The sequence below is a fragment of the Leopardus geoffroyi genome, chromosome B3, assembly GCF_018350155.1.
Source record: "Leopardus geoffroyi isolate Oge1 chromosome B3, O.geoffroyi_Oge1_pat1.0, whole genome shotgun sequence".
Taxonomy (NCBI): Eukaryota; Metazoa; Chordata; class Mammalia; order Carnivora; family Felidae; genus Leopardus; species Leopardus geoffroyi.
Genome location: NC_059337.1, coordinates 118,075,524 through 118,093,624, shown reverse-complemented (window position 1 = coordinate 118,093,624; position 18,101 = coordinate 118,075,524). Strand labels below are relative to the sequence as shown.

The 18,101-nt window shown below is 43.9% G+C and overlaps 1 protein-coding gene across 7 annotated transcripts in view; it reads left to right on the top strand.

Annotated features, from left to right (window-relative positions):
- DPF3 (double PHD fingers 3) overlaps window positions 1–18,101 on the top strand; it is a 267,179-nt gene that overhangs the window by 199,556 nt on the left and 49,522 nt on the right. For 4 of the 7 annotated variants that reach the window (XM_045451443.1, XM_045451447.1, XM_045451448.1 and 1 more), the window contains exon 8: window positions 2,258–2,386. In XM_045451443.1, the coding sequence (XP_045307399.1) occupies window positions 2,258–2,386 (129 nt within the window). Of the gene's footprint in view, window positions 1–2,257; window positions 2,387–5,287; window positions 6,488–6,561; window positions 6,677–14,827; window positions 16,626–18,101 lie in introns of those variants that run through there. The other 3 variants (XM_045451446.1, XR_006705142.1, XM_045451445.1) reach the window with 3 other exon arrangements.

Here is an 18,101-nt window from a genome sequence, read left to right as displayed (position 1 = left end):
TCTGAATTTTTAATTCTTGCAGTATTAGAGTTCCTGATTCGATGAGGGCATCCAATAGTCTGTTGGCGATGAAGATTGTAAAGAATTACCTGGGAGTTCTTATAGTCTATATTCTACTTCATCCTCATAAATCGCAAGGCATACAGTGTGTTGGAGAAAACCAGATTCTTTGGTTGCTTTACGATTTTGTGAAAAGAGAGAAAATCTGACATAATAGAAAGTCCTTAAGAGTAAAGGAGAGACAGATGGTGAGGATGTGGTTCCTGAGACTTTTAGTGGGATGATCTACGTGGAATTCTTTGATCGCTTTTCATGCGGGAAGCTACCTGAGTTATGACTGGCATGGCCACATTTTGTTTCTAGTTCATATCAATGACGAAAGTTAGCTTTGGTTTACACTCAGCCCCTTAATTTCATATACCCCACTTCTTCCTGTTCACTTTTGGATTGATTTTTAGGATAGTCTATAATGGGAAAACCCTGAGTTTATTTGCTTCATAGACATGCTTGGATTTTCTTAAGGGAGTTCCAAACATGGTGAAGATGGCAAATAAGAGAGAAAGAAGAAAGGAGCTTCTTTCTGGACTTGGACAATGAAAATTTTAGAGTAACATTTTTTGCGAGATTTTTGGAGATTATTTGCAAAACCGTTCTGTGTGACATGTCATGTCTTTAAGACACAGTCCTTGATGAAGACACTCAACAGGCCACGGGGGTGGCCAACTCCTCTGTCTGTCCCCAACAGCCAACACGTTTTTGCAGAGAATTGGCTGCCTCCCTAAAGATGAAAATCAATGACTTAGAAACTGATTAAACAATCCAAATAGCAACTGATAAATGGATTAACTCTCTATAATGTAATTCTGCAAGCTTTTGTCTTCTGCCTTCCCAGGTAAGTTTTTCTATTCCTGGAGGCAAAGCAGAGGCATGGAGGAAGCGAAGGCCAGAGGGAATCATATTAAAGTGGGTGAATCCGTTTATCACTTACTGTCTGGATGGTATTTCTGCTCACATATCTGCTTCCTTTTACAGATTTGTACCCTACGGGACCCTGATTAATGTTAGCCAGTAAATAATGAAAGATAGCAGCAGACATTGGGTATCATGAGGAAGAAGATACCCCTGTGGTTTAGGCTGATCCCATAAACAGACAGACTTTTCTTCTTAGTTGCAAACAGGGAGTTTTAACGTGACAAAAAAAATCTCCACAACGAGGATCGAAAACCAGGAGAATGGAGGCATTCCTCTCCATGCAAAGAAACCTGTCCAAGCCTTTTCAGCCAGCTCCTAGGAACTGAGAGTGATTTCAGTGCTTGACAATAGGTGCCGTTCTCGCAAGCTTTGTTTTTAAGATCATGTCCTAAGATTTTTCTTTGCCTTTGAATGAGGACCTTCAGCAGGGGTGGCTTATGAAGATCTTAAGCCTCCAGACGCGCTCACTAACTCACCATTCAACCTATCTTTGGCATGAGGCGAGGCTAAGTGTCCAGTTCTGTTTCTAGGTGCTTGAAGTCTGCTGATGAACTAGTCCTGAGTTTTCTCCATGCCAATGAGTCTGGACTTTAGGGAGATGAGGCCGAATAAGAGTGGACCCTTGTGTACCTGCCAAGATGTTCATCAGAGTGCCCAGAAGCATCCTCAGTGTCCTTCCTGGAAGGAGATTTCCTTCTTTGTTTTTTCTTTTCAGGGACAGAAAGAATATCTCCTCAATAAGAGCATCTTTCCCAAGGGCAAGGCCTAGGCATTGGCCATTCTCTCCCTCTCATCCCACCAATGTTTATGGTTGCTACCTGCTGTTTGAGCCTAAGCCCTGAGGGCTGATTGTTCAGTGATGAGAGAAGTTTACTTGACTAGTAGGCCTTCTAGATGCTTTGCTCATCCAGGGAATGCCATCAGAGGAACAAGGGTAGTTTCTGATTGTTCAGTGATGAGAGAAGGCCTTCTAGATGCTTTGCGCATCCAGGGAATGCCATCAGAGGGGCAAGGGTAGTTTCTGTAAAAACACAGAGATGGGTTTTGCAAATATTGCAAAAATCAAACTAAACCCTGGATGGCTTGCAAGGTATTAGAACTGTTGAACTGAAGAGGATCAAAAAGAAAACTTCGCCCAATTTAATCGCTTCGTTGTAACAAGGCCTCATATCCTAGACTTGATATTCTTTCCGGAGCAGATTCTGTCACGCCATGGGAGAAGAGGGGCCAGTAGAAGCTCATGGCAGTCAAAAATCGGATTTTTTTTTTTTTAATGTTTCTATAGCCCAGAAAGGACCGGATGGGACAGTCATTCCCAACAACTACTGTGACTTCTGCTTGGGGGGCTCTAACATGAACAAGAAGAGCGGGCGGCCTGAGGAGCTGGTATCCTGTGCGGACTGTGGACGCTCTGGTGAGTGTGGCCCCTACCTGCATCTGTGCCCATAGACCAGGACCACTTGCACCCCTCTGCTGTCTTGTGTGGGAGTTGAAGGCTCGCGTGGAGAAGTGACGGTGGTGATTTTGAGTGGAGAGGAGTTTTCAGGTCATTTTCATATTTTTCTTCTTTGAGTTTTAAGAACCAAAATGATGCCCTGAGATGGAGCACAAAGGGAAAGGAGTTTTTGGCTTGTGTCTGGCCTTTCCACGAGGTGGCTGTTTCTTTGTGTGTGTTGTGGACAGCAGGGAGGTAGTGTCCGGGAAAGACCCAGAGGCACGGGCCACATGCCTCCTTGTGTCGGATGATGCGCACATAACGAGAAGATGTGTTTGTTCTATGGAAATGCTGGGGGCGAACTGGAAGAGTGTGGAAGCATGACCATAGGGAGAGCAGCCACATCTTGAATTGTGGGAGTCTGAGACCCCTGGGCTCATGGGCAGCTGCGTAAATACCACCTCCATTGGCCACTCATCCCATTTTCTCATATAAAATAGACAAAAGAGACCCTGATAGATCAAGGGAGCAAAAGGACAGGTATTCTCAGGGCTAATCTGGAATTGATTTGGCGTGTTTTGAAATTTTCATCTTTAACCTCTCCAAAGACTAAAATGACCAAAAAAGACAATGGTCCTATCCTTTCATTCCCAACATGAGTTCAGGTCTTCAAGTTTTGTTCAAGTTGTTGTGTTTTTCAATTCTAACCAAACCATTATTTTTGGCTGGTCATGATTGGTTGGTGCTATCTATTTTTCATATTGTTTTATGTCCCAGCTGAGCCAAAGCACAAGGCAGGGAGGAGAAAAGATCTCAGATTCATCTTTAGTCTGATCCATTGCTGACTAGTAGGCGAAATACAGTTCAGTTGGGTGGTTCGTGCTAGCAGTGAGAAGTCATTGCTCCTTTCCATATTTCTCCCCAGGGTCTTTCCTGCTCCGAGTCCCAAGGGAAGTACTGAGATGACCACACCTGGGTTTACTACAACAACTCAGTTCTTCCCTTGCTTGCTTGCAAACCTTTTATATTTGGGTTTTGGGTTGTTTAGGGATCCAGACTGACTTGAGTAGCAAATCAGTAATTGAAAAAGGACCATGGTTTCCACTGCACATACCCTCATGGAACTCTTAAGGACCCGACAGGGTGGCCTGTCTGTGTTCATTTGTTTTCCAAACCTAATACCTAATGTTGAACTTTTTACTCTACCGTTGCCAGCTTAGAAGAGAGGGCTGTTATGACACTGGACTCTGGGTTTTAAATACTCAAAAGAAAACGAATAGTTTTAGAAATACTTAAAGAAAACGCAACAAGCGAAATGCAATTCGGTGTTTTTTAAAAGCAAATGATCAGACAGACTCTCTATTGCCGGGAGCAAAGTCACCTGGCGGAGTGATAGGCAGAATGTGACGGACTGTTACGCGTTTGGGGTGCATTAGAGAGGGAGGCTTCAGAATTCTCACTGCAAACTACTATAATTTTCCCCGTTCCTTTCCTACAAAAGATGGGGTACTTGAATCTGATCCGTGGGGGACCAAAAGTGGGCAGCCGGTATTGTCTGTCCAAGGCCTCTCTCCTCACAGCCTTTATTCAGCTTTTTCTTCCCAGGATCTGTCTGCTATGTGACTCAGGGGGCCATTTGGTACCAGCCTAGGTGTTCTCATTGCATTTGCCAATTTTGGTGGATGATTTAGTCAAGGTCTGACTCTGATGTTCCTGAAATAGTCAATACCTTGGGAGTAAACAGGTGGCGTTAGCCCATGAGATACGCTTGTTAAGGCAGGTGGGCGAATACTTCTCTAGGGCCTCCTTGGAGTCCTTCCAAGGAAGACTGTGAAGCTCAGAAAAACTCTTTCCCTTCCCATCTACTCCACTACCTCTGTTTCCTGGGGAGAAAGTGAGATTCCTGAAATTGACACCATCAGTGAAACATCGTGACCTCATTTGGGGGCAGTCCTGGGGCCCATTTACAAGGGGAATAAGTTTAAACCTGAGTTTTATAGATTTCAGGATACTGTATTTTATTAGGCTTTATAAACCCCTATTTCCTGCTTTTTTAGTGCTCTGAGGCAGATTTGACAACTCTGGACTTTCTGGAGTAACTAAGACCTGGGCATGTTTAGCGGCTGGAGTATGTGTGTTTACCCGCACGCGTGCACGTGTGTGCACACAGCTGTATATGCGCATGCTCACGGATGCAGGTGCAGATCACAGAAATTTCCTCCAGTCGTTAAAGAAAATGAGAGACTTTCTTATTACCTACCACTTATCAGACTTTGCAACTTCTTCGTGCTTTCAGTGCAAATGAACTACATGGTGTAAGGGCAGAATTGAAAGGGTGCGGAAACAATGGGATTAGAAGCGGGTAAAAATAAAAATAAAACGTATGGAGGCTTAACCACCTCGAATGGGTTATCTGACAGTAATACCTTTGTAAAGCTGACTGTCAAAGTGAAGGACACACAATGTTCAAAGAGAAACACCAACCGAAAACACCAAAGAAATACCAACCAGGCTTAAAAACCACCAAGGAAACTCATTGTCTGGGGCGGGGTTGAGCGAGCGTGCATGCATATGTGTGCATACGGAAGAGGAGAAAGAAAGACCACGGTTGAATCTGTCGCTGTCAGAGCTGTGGACGTATATAATCTGGTAGAGACGATGCTTTTCTGGGAGGGGGAGGAATCCTTTTCCCTGGAAACGCTGGCTTTGTCCCGTTACCCTAAATCCCTATCACCAGGTGATACACCCAGCTAATCCCTCCTGGTGTGAAATGGTTTATGGTCTTGCTATTAAGAGTAACATTGTAAGAATGTAATAAGAGTATTAATGATGCTGTCTGTTGCTTAACCCATGTGCTGATATATTCATCATACATGTCAGCTCATTTGGGAGGAGAAGGCAGGAAGGAGGAGGCAGCGGCCGCAGCACGCACCACGGAGGACTTATTCGGTTCCACATCAGAAAGTGACACGTCAACTTTCCACGGCTTTGATGAGGACGATTTGGAAGAGCCTCGCTCCTGCCGAGGACGCCGCAGTGGCCGGGGTTCACCCACAGCAGATAAAAAGGGCAGTTGCTAAACCCACGGACCAGACTCTCTGGGCGACTAGCCGCCACCCTCTGACTTTGGTCATTATTCTGGGTCTGATATATATTTTTTTTCAATGAAAGTCAACTTTAGGTTTTCCCTCCATCCTTGCTTTCTCCTGTCTCCTTCCTCGCATCCTTTCCCCCTTCCCCTCTGTTCTGGGTATGTACAACCGAAGCACAAACTACTGAAACAAAGCAGAACAAAAGAGCAGAATAACAGTCCTTCAGAGAGATGGCATCATGAAGTACTGTTTATTTTCCATAGAAATGGGAAGTTAGGTGGATTGTCTCTCTTTGGGGGGGGAGGGGATCTTTCTGACACGAGCAGAGTCGATTTCCTCAGTTTTCCCATTTATTGGCAAAATGAAGAGAGGAGGAACATTGGGTTTGGAAACAAAGAACGAATAACATTAAAAATTATTATTTATGTATTCTAGCTATTGTTAGAAATGGACCTTTTTTTGAGAGAGAGAGAGAGAGAGAGAGCGAAGGGAAATCAAAGCAATTGAAGTGATATCCTGCTTGGGAGAGAGCCGCTGGGGGAGGGGTTGATTCAAGGACACCTAGTCAGGAGGATTTCCTCGCCTGCAGATGATGGCACTTTCTGTACCCCACGGAGTGTGTGGCTCCCTACGGCAGACCCCCTCCCCATTTCTGCTCCCTGACCTTTCCATCTTCCTCCCTGCTTGCGAGAAAATGTCAGCAGCTCCTGGGAAGTCTGGGCCTCCGCGTGTGGCCTCCCTCCAGCGCCTCCTGGGCTCCTCCCCTCCGCCAGCATAGCCGCTGTGGTGTTGTTGCTGGGTTTTTCCTCACTTTCCTCCTGGCGAAGAGCAATTTCCAAATGCAGGAATGGAATATAAACAGAAAGTCATGGACTCAGCGGTGACAAAGCAACCCGAGGCCGCGCTCATGGAAGAAAGAAGGATACCTCACAGTATATTTCCCTCTCCCCTTGGCCCCTGTTTACAAACATAAATTCCCGTTGGATGATCAAGTCTCCTGTGTCTCTTCTTCTATTTTTTTTTATAGTGCCCTCCAGGCACTTTGTTTTATGTTTCCAATAGCACCTCCTGAAATAAACCAAAGCAACACTTGCTCAAGGTCCCTGGGGCGATGGAGAAGACCATCCACCTTGTCGGCAGTCCCAAGAACGAACAGCTGTGCAGTCCTAGTCAAAAGGTATGTCTTAGCCGGCCTGTCTTACAGTGAGGGCAAAACCATCATAGTTGGTTTTTTTTGGTTTGTTTTTTGTTTGATCGTTTTTGTTTTTTTTTTTTCCTTCTTTCTTTCCTTTTCCTCCCCCCCCCGGCTCGTCTTTTGTTTTTCTGGGTTCCCACCGCCATGTTAGCGTGGGTGTGGCTACCGGCGTGTCCTCCGCCTGGCCCTCTGCTTTCTGTGTGTGCATGCTTACCCACGTGGGCCCGGGCCTCGTGTGGGAACTGAGGCTTGCTTGGACTGTGGGATGGGCCCTGTACGGAGACTGGTGGGCTCCTGGCTTCTGGCTTCAACCATCAGAGAAAATGGCTGGGGGAAGTGCTTGGCTAAGTCTGCCTCCTTTGGCTGCACCTGGCAGGTGGAGTCCAGGGATCGGAGGTCGGAGCTGGCTGCTGTACTCGGGTGGAATGAAGCGAGTACGGCCATACGGGGTCTGCATGTCCAGGGTGGTATTCCTTGCTCCACGTTCCCATTTTACAGCCAAGGGGATGAGTCCAAATTAAAGAGGATCTCTGATTAGGAAAATACTCAGCTGAGCTGATCTGAAGATTCTGAACTTCTTCGGATCAGTGTGGTCAGGGTCTCCAGCCTCCATGGGAGCACAGGTCCAGAGACATGGGCGCTGCCATTTGGCTTGGGTTGGGAGATCCAAGTAGCTGCCCAGGCAACAGGCTGCTTGTAAGGGTTTGGGAAGATCTGCTCTGACAATCCGGGCTCTGCAAGTCTTCCTGAATTAGACCTCTCATTAAAATAACAAACCAACCGAACAAAAGCAAAGACTAAGCAAAGAAACCCACAAATGGACTCTTTGTGCTTCCCTGGTAGCCTGAGACAGAAGGGACTCCTACTTTTCTCCTGCTTGAAATGTGTAAGAGCTGACCTGGGCATTTGCTCTCAGTTGTGAGAGGACAGAACAACCTCACCCACTTTGGGGGTGTTCTGCCTCATCTGCGTGTGGCCCTGTTCCTAGCAAATACGGAAGAAACCTCCTGTGCTGTAATATTCCTGCATGCTCACGTGTGTGAAAAAGCCCATGTAGTTGGTTCCAGTTGGTTTCTGCTGAGGATGCAGCCTGCTCTTCCTGTCATTCTCCTCCTTGTCATCTGTTCTGTTACTTTGACTTAGCTGTTGCATTCATAGCATTGTAACTTGCTCTCATTGATGAAGTGTGAGCTTCCAAGTTAATAAAAATATGTCCAACCGATCTATACTATCATTTGAAATCCGTATAGTTGTTTGTAGTCCTAAAATTTTCAATGACAGCTTGCCTTTGAACTGGAAGTTAAAAAAAAAATCGACTAAATTTAAATTACAAAAAGCCACCTAATTTCGGAGTTCTAGCTTGGGGCTCGGAAGGAGAACCAAAATGAACTGTCTACACAAGGCAAACTCCCATGGAAAGATTTATCCAAGGATGGCTATTGCTTATCTATTTTAATTTTACTAGCAGAGCTTGGGCTTCAGTTTCTCCTTTTGGGGGTAGTAGATGTCCTCATCTTTCTCATTTGGTGTGGCCAGCCAAGCGTAGTAATGTGTCGTAGCATTGCCTGAGCTCCTTGTCTCACCTTGCTTATAGTATCTTCCAACAGACTCAGTCAGAATTTACATCCTTTAAAAAAACAAAAAGGAACTGGAGGGCACTTTGAAGATGATCCAGTTCAAGTTTTCCACTTTTCAGTTGAGAAAGATCAATCCAGAGAGGTTGAGTGAGGTTTGAGAGGGTGGCATGAACGTGGCTTTGAAGACAAGTGTCTTAAGGTGAAGGAAGGAAACTCAGAGGAGGCACAGGAGGCGGGGAGCTGGCTGTCATGGGTTTCCAAATGCCTTGATGGTTGATGTTATACTTTATCCCCTTTTCTCTACATAATCATGGCCAATATTTATGTATCAGGCATTTTCTGAGTGTTTTCTTTAGGATAGTTCATTTAATCCTCATGATTGCCCCATGAAGTAGGTGCTTGTCTTAGCCCCAGTTTACAGATACGGAAACTGAGGCTTAGGAATAAGGTTAAGAAATGTACCTAAGCCCTCACAGATAATAAGGAGCCAGATTTCGATCCCTGGCAACCTGACTCCAGGACCTGTATTCCTTTACCCTTGTTCTGTGCTGCCACTTGTACATTCCTATGTATGGAATATAGGAATATAGATAGGTTAATATTTTTTTTATTTATAATTTTTGAAGTTTAATATCGTTATTTTATTTTTTATTAAAAATTTATTATTTTATTATAAAATATAAAATTTTATTAAAAATTTATTATTTTATTTTATTTTTTTTAAATGTTTTACTTATTCTTGGGAGAGAGAGAGAGACAGAGCATGAGCGAGGGAGGGGCCGAGAGAGAGAGGGACACAGAATCCGAAGCAGACTCCAGGCTCTGAGCTGTCAGTACAGAGCCCGACGTGGGGCTCGAACTCACGAGCCGCGAGATCATGACCTGAGCCGAAGTCAGACGCTCAACCGACTGAGCCACCGAGGCGCCCTCATTAGTTTATTTTAAAATAGAGACACGGACATCATGAAAGCTTTCAGAACTTCAGTGGAATGGGCAGCTTCACGTGATGCCATTTAAGTAGTTATTTATTTCAATCTGCATACTTTCCAACAATGTCATCCACTGTCTCTAAATAAAAAATAATCCTTCTCATCTAGAGCTACTCTGGTGCTTCTGTATTCTGGGAGAAGAACTTTATTTCCAACTTTTATGCTAACTGGGTGAATCTCTCAACCCTTTCCTTTAGAGCCCGATCCAATAGCTCCTACAGTTGCTTGTAATACTTTTCCTTGAGCTCTTTCTGGAACTATAATGCCTCCTTTGATTATGGTTTAATTGGCTCTCCTTTCAACTAATACTCCTTTTCCAACGAATACTTCCTCAAAGAGGGGAAGATATAGATAGATGGATGGCTGATGGATAGATAGATAGATAGATAGATAGATAGGTAGATATCCCTCACTTTTTCTCAGGTCCAACCAAAGAAAGGGACATTTGTAATGAATACAGTTTTAAAAGATAACCTTATTAAAAGCAATTTCAAGCCTGAAGAGTAGACAATTAGACTGCCCAAAGTACAATTCCAGTTAAAATTCTGTGCAGAATGTCACAGAGAACTCATCTTCAAAACCATCATTTCTAGACATTCCCTCTTGATGCCTATTAGGAATGAAGTCCCCCGTGTGTGTGTGTGTGTGTGTGTGTGTATGTGTGTGTGTGTGTGTGTGACCTCAGGAGTTGCAAGAGCTGTGTGAGCAGTGAACACATCTATTGTTTTGTTGTTGCTTTTGTTAAATGAGTAGCACTGCTCAAGTTCCATATAAAAAAAAATTAGTCATCAAGATGAAAACGATCTGACTAGTTTCCTTTGTCCTCAGCTCAGGAAAGCACCACCCAGAATGCTTCAGAAGTGTCACCTAATTTTTTTAGTCTTAACCCAAAGATAGGAGAACCAAAGATATAGAACTTTCTAAATTTGTTACAACCTTCAAATCCCCTGGGGAGAACTGTTGATGTAAAAGTGATGACTCTTGCTGTCTGTCTGATGTTTTTTCCCGCCTAGAACAATCTAATCCTTTATTTCTGTTACTGAGACTGTAGAAATCGGGTTCTGTATTCTGTAACCCAGGGAGTGAGAAATATGCATTTAATTTTTTAAAGGTACTTTAAAGTCAGTAATGCAATTTGCTACTGGTATTTTAGAGAGAAGGATTTAATAAAAATATGATGTTCACATCAATTGTACCCCTTTAAACCTTCCTGCTTACTGTGCATCCCTCTCTGCACCTAATGGGCTGCAGCCTGCGATTGCCTTTATATAGCACTTGAGGGAACACAAGATCATTACTCGGGGAGAGAACTAAAAGCTGTTTGGAGGTACTCACTTCATGGTGGAATAAAATTAATTAATATTATCCCAATATGCCTCCTGTTACATCTGATGAATATGATCTTGAACTTGTACTTAAAGTTTGAACAGGCTCATATATTAGGAATTTTTCCACCGGAGATGTGGTTTAGCCTTTGGAAGTGAAGTTAATTGTGTTGTATACTTTTGGAGGGAGGCATTTTTGATCTAGTGAGTAGAAACCTAGAGTAGAAATAAAAAGTTCTGGGTTCTGGACTCAGTCCCTATGTGAGTTTGTTGCCATGAATCTCTGCATCAATTTCTCTATCCTTAGCACGTGGATTTTTTTTTACCCTATCATAATATATAACCAGTATTATCTCATGATGATTCTTAAAGCAATCCTGTGGGGTAGGATAGATGTCATTCATTCCCATTTTACTGATGAGGAAACAGACTGATCACGTTAGGTGACTGTCCGAAGTTCCAGGCTCAGGAAACAGTGTTTGAGTCTCCTAATAATCTTTCCACAGTCTACACTGACTTCTCTGTTGATCATAGTTTGAAGATTTCTTGAGTAAAAGGAGTCAAGGGCTTTTGAGGTCTTTTCATTCAAGACCTTATTGGGTTGAAAGGAGGTATTCGATGCTGTAAAAATAAAATAAAACAAAACCCAACCTATGATCACATCAGAACCCTGCTGAAAAGTAGCAGTATTGAAGTCCTTATGAACTTTCCCAAGGAACTAAGGTTGAGTTTCTTACATGGTCAATGTTTTGATGGTGACATCAGGGTGGGGGTGAGGGTGGAAGTGATGAGGTGGAGGGAATGAACACTTCACATGCCTGAGTGCCTCTAACACTAAAGAATTGAATTATATGGTACTGTGGTGCTTAATAAAAGTGATTTCTGGCCATTTTCTCAAAATAACAGTACAGGAAAAACCATTCTGCTTGATCGATTTACAAAACAGCTGAGAATGATGGAAGGTCCCCGTCAGAACTGAGTTATTAGCTAAAAAGCTTTGGCAGTTAGGTTTACAAAGTATCTCAATACTGACCCTCAACCAATGAGTAAGACTTAAACATTTTTTAATTTTGAAATAATCTCAGATTTTACAGAGAAACTCACACAAATGATACAAAGAATTTCTATGTACTCTGTACTTAGATTCTTCAGATAATCTCAGTACCATGATCACGATCAGGAAATTAATGTTGATGCAATGCCTCACAATCTACAGGCCTTATACAGATTCTTCCAGTAGTTACACCAATGTCTTCTTTCTAGTCCAGGATTCATCTAGGATCACACGTCGTATTTAGTTGTCATGTCCTCTTAACACCCTTTAATCTGTAGTCATTAGTTCCATAGTCTTTCCTTATCTTTCATACCTTGATGCTTTTTGAAGACTACTGGGTAATCAATTTATAGAAGCCCTTCACTTCAGGTTTGTGTACTGTTTTCTAAGAGTTAACAGTCAGGTTATGAATTCGGGTGAGAGTGCCACAGAAATGATGTTGCATCCTTCTCAGGGCCTCCTATCGGGGGTGTATGATTGATGTCTCCCACTATTGGTGATTCAGACCTTTGTCCTTTCAGCTCAGGTTCAGGATACCATGTTTATGCACTTGGGATGCGAATACTTTCTTTCATATATACCTTTGTTTATTTAACAACTAGAGACTGAATAGCATCAGTACGCGTACGACTGTTCAGCCCTGTGAAGGATAGGATGAAATTAAACGTGGGGCCAATAGGATTGGTGTCCGCTGGATTTTTGGCAATCTAGTTGGGCAGACTAGATATTTACAAGTAGTTAAAAATGTATAAGAGCATCATGGGGTGATATGTAATTATTTTTGCTGGGGACCACCGTGGTCAGGGAGATTTTCTTGGACAAAGTCATCCAGATCAACTAAGAGCTCCAGATTGGCTAGTGCTATTTACTGAGTTGGCAAGAATGTCTGTTGTCAGAGAGAATGGAGATGGAGCTGAACAAAAGGCAAAGCTGGGGTCGCCACCCAAACCATGTAAGATGGCGAAAATCATAATGCGAACATATGCTTCGGTATCGTTCTGTAGTATTTTGTTCATGCTACTAGTTTAGCGCTTATTATAACATGACTGTTTGTAGTCTTTCTCATCAAACAGATGATGTGTTCCTTGAGGGCAAAGATGATGTCATTCGTGTCCCTCAGACAGTGCCTGACACCATTGTGCCATAATTATTTGTTGAAATAAACTGAGCACTGAGCAATGCTTCTGAGCTGATTAGTGGAAGGATTTAGTGTCTCATTCCATACATAGGGGATGCTCAATAAATACTGTGGACAGAAATGTTAGAGAGGTCCTATCTGGACACAGCATCCATTGGTCAAGTCAGAGGGGGTAGAAGAGATCCAGGAGCCAGTAAAGGAGCGGTGGGGGGTTAGGAGGAAGAATGAGGGTGTGAGGACCAGAGTCGGGGGGGAAAGTTGAGGACATGTGGAGGGATGGAAAAGTAGCCTCCTTGAAGGGGATTGAGGTGCAGCGGGACATTTTCAATGGCCTGCAGTTGGCCCAGCCAGAGGAAATGAAGGAGAAAATGGATGTTAGGAGCACAAAGTTGGGAACCAACCAGCTATTTTCCAGGTGGCTTAAATGGAACAAAAGAAGAAAAGTGTGTGTGTGTGTGTGTGTGTGTGTGTGTGTGTGTGTGTGTGTTTTGGGGGGTCAAGGATGAAAATTTGAGGAAACTGGAGGGTCATGAAGATATGATTATGAGACAGACTCAGTAGAAAAGTGGTAGGTGATATCTGACTGGAGGGGTCGGGGGCACTGGGAGAGGGACAGAAACACTCCTGGCAGGGAGTGAAAATTTGGGTGCCCAACAAGAGTACACTTGGCAGGCATCTGTGGGGGCTCTGAAGGCCAACTAATTTTATCAGAGGAGCGAAGGGGCTAGAGGCAGGTGGGACAGCGAAGAGATGAGCACTAGTGATGAGGACTGGGTCTGGGAAAGGACACCAAGAAAGCACATCTGAGAGGTGAGACAGTGGAAGGGCATGGGATGGGATGGAGGGGAAGGAAATAGGAGAAGAGGTCAGGGGAGGGCTTGGTGGTGGGTAGAAATGAGGCTCTTCTCAGCCACCCCTTGAAAACAAGTATACAGATACAGTCTCAGTTTTGGAAGTGCTTCTATACCAGTCCTGTGCCCCTGACCAGTGAGTAAGGCCTTAGGTACTACAAAGAAAGATGGGGGATGGAGGGGTTCAACTTGGAGGAGGCTGAGCCACTCATTTGGTTTTGAGGTTTGTTCCCTGCTGCCTTGGCCGTTTTCCAGTTGGGCCCCTCCTTCCTTTCCTCTCTCCCTTGCCACCCAGCCCAACGTGACATGGGCACTGTTTAGGGGCACGCATCTCTGCCTTCAGGGACTGCTTCTGGGGTGAAATGTGATAATACTTGGTTTTATTGCTTCCTCCTTTGTGCAGACTACTCCATTCCAAAGCCTAAAATAACTTAGCAGATTTCATTTCAGCTAGAAGCCAAATCCATTCCTGGTTGGTACTCATCCTGGCTAAAGGACCCACCAGGATTGAACTGCCACCAGGTTCCAAGGCTGACAGTTGGGATCACTGGGCTAGTTGAGGACTGGAATGGATCTTTTGGCTTGGTTCTCTCCCTGAGTAATTCTGACACCCTGAAATCACTTGGGGTTGGAGGTGAGGGTGTGTGCGTGAAGCAGTGTCCTTTGGGCCTGAGGCCAAATGGGGCATCGGTTGGGGTTTTTGTAATTGCCACTCGTCCTACACCATAGAACAACTCATTTCCACTTAGGTGACAGGCAGACAGATTGCATCGTAACGGTCCTTCTGGGGCATTTTAACAGTGAAAAGATTCAGCTTCCAAGTAGAGGAGAAAAAAATGATAGATTTTGCCAGCATCCGGTTTTGTCTACTACACCACCTAGGATTTGAAAATCCAGCTGTGTCCCCTCTGTCTCTTGTGTCAGTTGGTTGCCCAAGTGCAGCTGACCTGCCCTGTTTCTGGCTGATCTCGTGCTGCTGATGCTCAGGGCACAGGAGACACGAGCCAGATTCTCCTTGCACATAGCCATGGTCTCATTAGCATGGCCGTAGGTAGTATGTTCTCTTTCTTTCTTCTTTTGTTTTTCTTTTCAGTTCATTTCATTTCCACCACCCCCTTCATTTTAACCTTTCCTTTTTTTAGGTAGTTGTCCTGTGCTGTTGTTTTTTGTTTTATCTTTCGTTGCCTTTCCCTCTGCAGTCAACTCTATGACCTGGGGACTCCGGCATCCTTCAAGCAAGCCATTTCTGAAGAAGGTGAAAAGGAGCCACGTTGATTTGCGCCTCCTCCTCCTTGTCCTCCTCCTCCTCTTCCTCTTCCCTTGCCCGGCCCCCTCCTGCGCGTGTGTTTCAGCCAACACAGGAGCCTGGATTGTGGAAAAGCCTCCAGCGCAACTCAGCTCAGCTCAGCTCAGAGAAGTCTTGGGAATGGCCTAAGTGTGTGCAATAAGAAGATATTTTTTTTTTCCTTTTTAAAATCCTTCATTACATTTTCTTTAAGTGTCTCTGAGAAAGTACCCAGGTCAGACTGGAAGTGCTCTACCATAGAAATAACTGAACATGAACAAACTGACGGGAAAAAAAAAAAAAGAGTTAACTATTTTATTTATTTCAATATTTAAAAGAAAAAAAGTGCCGGCGTGGCACAGTATTTTTGTTTAAAGTACCTTCTACTTCAAAAGTTAAAAGCAATTTTGTGAAGACACGAAATCAAAAGAGTTACTTAATGTTAAATAAAGACTTCATATTAACGCTAAGGAAAAAGACCCCACGTTTTTAATGAGAAAATAAAGATCAACTCTGCTCTCTCGGGCTTTTAAAAAAGCCATTCATGTATGTGCTTTAGGTATTTTTATTTCTGCCAGTTGGATGTGGTAAGTGAGGAGTGATTGGTTTTTTTCTTCTTCAAAATTCTGTTGGAGGCATTGGTGATGTTACATGGTTATGTGTTAAGACGTGACAGAAATAAATTAGCCACAAAGGCTATCAGCAGTCTCTCCCTACTCCCCAGAAAACTCCCTCCCCCCCCACCCATAGGCAAACCCCATTCATCTGGATGTCAAGAAACAGCTCGACTCCTGGTTGTCATGTCTGACGAGGCCTAGTTCAGAAAAGAATTCCATCTAGTGACTAACTGTATCTCTGCGAGTTCAACATTTTCAAACACAGACAGCTTTGTTTAAAATAATGCAGCGAAGGAAGAGGAAAAAAAAAAAAAAGACAACAAAATAAGCATCAGCTGAGATGATACTAATTTGGTCACCTACCAACTTCCAGAGGAGACTTCTACTGAGCAGGCTTTGGGGTGGCCTAAGGTTCTAGAGTGTCCCCAAGGGCAAGGAAGGCCAACCTGAATGATGGAAACCTCAAATTCAGCTGCTGGTGGGGGTAAAAGAGAAAGACACGTGTTCTAACATGTCCTTTTATGGTCGTGTGGGTAGAAGTGAACGTGCTGGCCTGTGTAATTCAACACGGTGTCTGTGGCCTGGCGAAGGAGCTCGGTTGATCGGCAGGGCCACTCGATTCTATTCCAGCTCTTCTCCGTGTCCATGCTCTTGAGTGTCCCCCACTTGTAAGCAGAGTCCCAATAATGAATGCATAGTCTAACGCTGGATGTTCTCATCAGCAAGAGTCCTTGAGTGCCAGTGTTACCGAAATGGTTCTTAGCCTGAGAATCTCTCTTTTGCCTTTGAAAGGGGAGACTGGATGGGCACAGACCTCCTGCTAGCCCTTTCAGCTTTCTCATTCAAGGCCAGTCCTGGGGTGGAGGGCGGGGAGATCACCAAGAGTGTCTTTGTATCATTTTGTAGCCCTTTTCTGTGACGTTTTCTGATAGAAAAGGTCCCTTTTCAAAATGCTAATAATTATAATAATAACCCACTCTCCAACCAACTCCCACAAGTTACAATGTGTAGAATTGTGATAAAGCTTTGCATAATGTAGGGTTTGTATCAAATTTGTGTAAGTTTCTGTTAAATAAAAGTCTGTTTCCAATGCTCCCATAGCATCTCTGTAAATTTTCCTTTACCAACCTCATCCTACTTGAGTTTGACTTTCATACCGTCTTGAAAGGATTCTGCCCACTTGCACGTTCAAGGTGTGTTGGACCTTTCTGTTTTATTTAGAAGCACAGTGTAAAACAGTGGTTGCCACTGGCTTGGATGACAGGTTTGGGGAGCGAACAGTGCCCAGCGTTGGTGCCGGTATCTGCTCTCTGAGTCCATAGTTGTGTCGCCCACCCACCATCACTGCAGCCATTGTCACCCTCTCCATGGAGAGCCTGTTTATGTGTATAGACTTGATATACCTGTCCAATGTTGCCATTATCTCTATGTCAAGAATAGTTTGGCATAAGAGTGTGAGACTTAGTGTGTGTTTGGAAAAATCTGGGGGTTAATATTTCCATTGCGTGAAAGGTGCTCTTAGTATAGCGTCCCCAAGCGGCCAGTTGGTACGGCTATAAACCAGACCCTCTGATAGGTTTCTTCTTGTGTATGGAAGTGAATACTGTTCTCATATGGGTGCCCTAGGTCAGGTGGAACCAGACTGGCCTTTCAGGCCATGTCTTGCCCTCTGAGCATTGTCACACCGTGATATTTATTACGGACTTATAAGTTTCCCTAACAGTAAAAAGCAACCGCCCCCCCGCCCTCCACCAATATACCCTCCTTAAGCTTTTGTTTTCTTTTTGTTGTGGTAAAATATGCATTACATAAAATTTACCATTTTAGCGGGCAGTGGCATTGAGTGCATTCACATTGTTGCACAGCCCACCTCCATCCGCTCCAGAACTTTTTCATCTCCTGTTGAAACTCTGTCACCATTAAACAGAACTCCTCATGCTCTCCTCCTCTTAACCCCGGGCAACCACTATTCTACTTTGTCTTTATGAATTTGGCTACTGGCGATACCTCAGATGAGTGGAATCGTATAGTGTTTGTCCTTTTGTGACTGCCTTATTTCTCTTTGCATACTGTCTTCAAGGTGTGTCTATATTGTAGCAGGTGTCAGAATTTCATTCCTTTTGAAGGCTGAGTGATATTCCCTGGTGTGCACATACCACATTTTGTTTATCCATGCATCTGTTGATAGACACTTGGTGTAAATAGGAAGTTTTGCACATTTATTAAGTATCACCCACTTCCTGAAGTGACTTAAATTTGAGACACTGGATCCAATTCAGAGGTCACCAAGGGGATTAAATATCTTCTCAGGAGGGAAATGATTGCACCCAAAATCTCCCTTCTAATTTACGCCCTCCAAAAGGGTGCCTTGATTCTGATGGGCAAACATTCTCTCCGTAAGCTGTCTTACCTTATGACATACCTACCTCTTTGTAGGTATTGTCTTTTGGCTGCTTGTAGGGATAAGTTGTCTAGCATACAGATGTAGTATCAGTGTAAATTAACTAAGGGATGGAGGAGACCCAGCAGAATCAAATGTCTTTACTGGTAGCTCATGAGGGAAGGGACTGC